Source organism: Echinops telfairi, unplaced genomic scaffold (assembly GCF_000313985.2).
Source record: "Echinops telfairi isolate 266 unplaced genomic scaffold, ASM31398v2 ScPeMD7_7458;HRSCAF=8496, whole genome shotgun sequence".
Taxonomy (NCBI): Eukaryota; Metazoa; Chordata; class Mammalia; order Afrosoricida; family Tenrecidae; genus Echinops; species Echinops telfairi.
Window position 1 is genome coordinate 11,523,929 of NW_022111358.1, and position 5,476 is coordinate 11,529,404.

The 5,476-nt window shown below is 37.1% G+C and overlaps 1 protein-coding gene across 9 annotated transcripts in view; it reads left to right on the forward strand.

Annotated features, from left to right (window-relative positions):
* The window catches only part of SYNRG (synergin gamma), a 75,829-nt gene that overhangs the window by 31,932 nt on the left and 38,421 nt on the right, over positions 1-5,476 (forward strand). For 5 of the 9 annotated variants that reach the window (XM_045299911.1, XM_045299912.1, XM_045299913.1 and 2 more), the window contains 3 exons: positions 3,429-3,547; positions 3,780-3,842; positions 5,060-5,158. In XM_045299911.1, coding sequence (XP_045155846.1) covers positions 3,429-3,547; positions 3,780-3,842; positions 5,060-5,158 — 281 coding nt within the window. The remainder of the gene's footprint in view (positions 1-3,428; positions 3,548-3,779; positions 3,843-5,059; positions 5,159-5,476) is intronic. The other 4 variants (XM_004707363.2, XM_045299914.1, XM_045299916.1 and 1 more) reach the window with 1 other exon arrangement.

Sequence of the window (5,476 nt, forward strand, 5' to 3'; positions counted from 1 at the left end):
AATAGATTTTCTACTCCCGTGATTTACAATCTCGTCTCGGAAACCCACAAGGTTCGGTCTACTGTTTGATAGGGTCGCTGTGAGTTGGCATCGACTCGATGGCAGTGGGTTTGCATTTTTTTGAGTTTGATTATATTGTAGTTACTCATTTACTAGGCTGTCTTCCCTGTACTAATACTGTGGAGTTGATTCTGACTCATACCAACCCTATAGGACAGGGTAGAACTGCCCTGTGAGTTTCTGAGACTAACTCTTTACGAGAGTAGAAAACCTCCTCTTTTTCAGCAGCTGGTGGTTTCAAACTGCTGACCTTGCAGTTAGCAGCCCAATGTGTATACTCTGTGCCACCAGGGCGACAAACAGATGCCCTTACTAGGTTATAAATACCAGAATCTATTGTGTCATATTCATAGGGTTTAGTGTAGGATATATAATTAACTAAGATTTATTGTATGAGTGTAGAATATGGGCTATCAACTGACTTACTAAATTCATTCCTCTAGGGATGGGCGGAAGCTTACAGTAATTCAAATTAAAGTTTTGGGATAGAAAGTTTTTATGATAGTAGCCAGACCTGAGATATATGGAGTATTAGTAATTATATGTATATTATAATTCTCACCATAATAGCTTATTTTTGCAGGTGTTCCTTTTACAGTTCTGAATTGACTTGTTTCTATGCTTTCCTGGGATGTAAATATTTTGCTGATGACTGATAGTCATTGTTGTCATTTATTCATGAATAACTTGTCATTTATTCAGTCTGTAAATATTTATATTAGCCCATAGCAGCTCTCTTCAATTAGAAACTACATGTATATGTGATGAATTTCCTAGTTTATGATCATCAGTGTTCTACATTGTGAGTTAATCTTTTAAAGAGATTTTTTTCGCTCATAATACGAATAGCCAAGCCTTGATGACCCCACTTCCAGTGGGCATTTCCCCGCAGAGGCCCTGAAAGAGTACAGGTGTTAGAAGTAAGCTAGAGTTTAGAGCGTTGATAGTCTAAGAAAATGATGGCAGTTAACATTAGTTACAGATTCGTGACTTGGTCTGTAAAGCTTTCTGGAAATCAGAAGTGACATGATGGAGGTGATTCTTGATATATTGTACGTGAAGATCCTGTGTGAAATAAGAAGTCCTTGGGTTTATCAAGGCTGACAAGTATGCCGCTGAGAAATTTGTTGGACTCGGTTTTAGACTGGTCGTTGAAGTCAAAGGAGAAAGAGCAATGAGCCTAAATCCAAAGGCACGAAAAAGAAAGACTGGCAGACAGCGATAGCATTCATTTATTCACTCAGAAAATGCTTCCGACTGCCAGCTGCTGGGGAGCCTACAATAATAAATGCAACAGACATGGGCATTGATGATAGACAAGTTCAAGAAGAGTTGAGGTATAGGGCTTTCTAAGTATTCCTTTTAAAATCTAACTGGACAGACAATTAAAGGATCTCCACAGCCAGGCAGAGTGATTATAAAACATAAATGGATTCACTAGCAGGAAAAAGCATACTGGTAATTGTTTTGGGTAACTATGTACCTTTCCTAAGGAGCCCCCGTTGTGTTGGGCTGTTAACCACAAACAAGGTTGTTCAAACCCACCAGCCATTCCATGGGAGAAAGAGACAGACTGTCCTTGTAAAGATGTACCGTCTCAGAAACCCTGTAGACTCTATGGGTAGCTATGAGTCTGAATCGATTTGATGGGAGGTTGATATGAATTCTTCTTTTGATTCCTTTTGACTTTTCCATAGAATGTAGAATGGGCATACCTTACTTTATTTTTAAGGAGTAGAAATAACCGTTTTCTTGTTTGGAACAGAAAATGACTCTGATATATGACTGATATAAACATTTTCATGGTGATTACAAGAGTTTCTTTAATAAGCACTTCAGAGAAAGAACTAGAATGAATTATTCATTGACAATATGCATAAAATTACAGTCTGAGTCATAGCTTTATTAAAAATGGAATTTTATTTGTTGATGTCAATCAGTGGTACTTCATTACCCTGAAGATGTTCTATTCCCCCCGCCCCACTTCTATAATAATGTTTTGGAATTGATAGTATTCCTTTAATGTCAGATTTCAAAAGATTTTACTTGACTATAACTAAAGTTAGAGGGCCATGGAAAGCAAAAAGTTCATTCAGTCTTGTGGGTTTTTTCTAAGCTATTAATTACCCTGATCCCTGTGTAGCATTCTCTAGTTATTTATGGAACTTTAAAAAATGCACATATACTGTATAGAGGATTGCCATGATATATGCCTTCGTAACATGTTGCAGCTGTTTGGTAGTGAGTGAAATTAAATGATCCCTCCCACTCGCTAACATTTGATGGCACTGAGTCCTCAAACCCTGTGGACCTCATTAGCATGCATGTGCCAGAGCCAGGTTTTTACCTGGCTTGTAGGTCCCTGATAAGAAGATTTAAATGACTATGGAAAGATTTTTTGCTCCTGGGCAAAGAACTCAATAGAAATCCATTTATATAACTTGTATGTGTGGTATTGAATGACACAAACTAGTGGTGGAATGTAGTCATTCATATGTAAAGATTTTTCTTCCAGGGAGCTGCCTAGGTCTGATAAGAAAAAGAGAGGGGGTAGTAGGGGGGAAAGCAATGCTTTTATAGTGTGTGTTTAAGCCTTCCAAGAATTACCCACACAGATACTACTCATTACCCTTCTTTCCCGTCCAGTGAAAAATATGTTCACAGGCAAAAGTATCTTTATCTAATTTTGAAGTGATTGTTGTTTTGCTACAAAGATAGCCCCAGGAATCGCTGATGTGATCCTTGTAAAAATGCAAATTGTATTTATTTTGCTGCTGCTTATCAGCTGTGTGAACTTCTGCCAGTAAGCAGTGCAATATGATCAAAAGAAGAAGAATTTCCATCTTGGCTTGAACAACATTTCATAAATAGATTTTTATCTTAACTATTCCACCTCTGTACTCTGAACTTATTTTAAAGAGCATATTAAAGTTAACGTAATTGCTTTTAAATATATAGTTTCCTTTTCCGATTAGAGCAGTTCATTTTGGCCCTTTTATGGACCTGAAGTAACAGATTGCAGAAGGTCATCCTTCTGTCTTCTTCCAAAGCCATTTCAATCCTTGTTATGATGACCTAAAGATATGTTAGACATTTGCTGTGGGTCTGATCCTTTTTAAATTAAAATTATTATTGCTTGGGTAGTGTTGTATCATATTAATATATGTTAATATAATTGTCTCCAAGAAAGAGGGCGTTGTTTTACTTATTTGTGATGTTGTATATCTAATTTTTAAGTTTTACAGCAAAAAGCCATGCATTACATAAGCTAGGTACCTATTTGCCATTTAAATTCTAATCCCCTATCTGATGTTAAAAGAAGGATTTCATGTTCTAGGCATTAAGAAGTTTCTTTCTCCCCTTTTTAGTGCCCCTTCTTTGTTGATACCACTTACGGGAACTAAAACGTCGTCCTCAATGGATAAATATGCTGTATTTAAAGGAATTGCAGCTGACAAGGCCTCTGAAAATACTGTTGCATTTGGAGGTAAAACAAAAACAAAAAAACAGTTTGTAAGTCTGTAAAACCTGTGAGTGTAAGATTTAATTAAGTTGTGTGAGTCTTTGTTTTTTATTTGTGGCCTTTTATGTAAAACGTGTCAAGGGCTTGTACTGCGTTTCAGGTGTGCTTGCTTAGCTGACCTGCCTTCCTTCCCTATGTGGTTCTCCCCAGGTTCTTTCCTCACACACTGAGCTGCTTCTCCCTTTTTGCATTATAGAGCCTGGTGACAAGTACAGTGCTTTCAGAGAACTTGAACAAACCACAGACAGTACATCTTTAGGTAAGTTTTGGGGTCCTTTAATATATGAATTTTACTTTTTTAATAGAAGGGGCTTTTGATACTTCATTCAGTGACACTACTAAACATCCCTTTATTTTATTGCATGTATGTTTATAGGAGAAAAATGAATGGGTAAAAAGTGTAATGTAGTAATGATTACTATGATGGCTATTCAAACCAATATATCTTAATTATGTAAATAAACCTTAATGTATACCTACTATGTTTAATAAATATTGTGATATTTATTAATCTTGTGGAGGATTATCTTGTGAAATAGAGATAAGATTTTATTTACTTAGTTATTTATGCCTCTGGAAATTACAAGGAGGCAAAATACAGGAATTATTTTCTAAAATTTACAGTAAACCAAAAAGACAGTGCACTCTTTCACTGAAACCCTTCAAGCCCAGTTTAGTTGCAGTGTGAAATGGATGGCCGTGACTACTTTTGGTTATTAGTTGTTGGAGAGATATTCAACAGGACTTGAATTGTAGATAGTCTGGCCATCTATGGAGTGGGCCATATTCAGCAACCAGTTACTTTTTTGAGATTTTCAAGATTAGTTATAATTTCATGGCATGAAAATTTTGTTTAGCCTTACCCGAGCACATTGAATTGCTTGGTCTTGAGGGATACCAAGGTCCATTGGCATATTACAGTCCACAAAGACATCATACAAACGACTTTGGTGAATAGCAACTAGGATTTTAAAATCTTGTGAGTGGCCATTTAAGGTGGGTAGCTATTGATCGCTTCCCCTCCAGAACAAAAGAGAATCAAGTAAGTCAAAGATAAACCAATGGACTAATGAATGACAGGGACTTTAGCCTCCCTGACCCTGATACCAATTGAACTAGATGGTGCCTGGTTACTGCTACTGAAAGGGGTTACATTAGCACATAGGTTCCAAACTTATTTGGCCTACAGACTCCTTTTCAGGAAAAAATAATACTTTGCAAGCCACCCCCTCACCCATTGCCAAAACTAAAATCTTTAGCGAATAATGTAAGATAAAGTATAGTTATCTGCTTTTGCAACCCCCATGGATCATTCCAGTGCCCCCCCAGGGGGCAGTATTGCCCACCCTGGGAAACACTGAATTAGAAGGTCCTAGATAGAGTATGAGAAAATGTGGAACAAAACTCAAAATCGTAAAAGAGACCAGATAACGATTGGTGGAACCCCCAAGACAGTTGTCCTTAATTACCCTTCAGGTCTGGGACTGGACTCAGTTTTTCACCAAACAACAGACAAAGTCTCCAGGAGGAACAGTTGTACTCAGGAGGTGCGCACTCCTGGAAGCAGCCACCCAGGTGAGATCCGCAAGGCAGGGCTCAGCGTTCAGGGGGTTAGGACAGGAAACACACAGAGAGGAAATAGGGTAAGTGATGTTACATGGTAGGGATTGCAGTCAATGACTTGAAACCAAATGTGTATGAATTGTTGAATGGAAAATTGATTTGCTTTATAAGCCTTCACCCAATTCTCAATAAAAAGTTAAAAATGAATAAAATTATAAATACAAATGAGAAATAATATTTTTGCTTATCAGATTATCAAGATTAAAAAATTGGCTATAATTTAAAGAAAAAGATGAAGTGAACATGTTTATGTAAATATGCAGGTTCCAA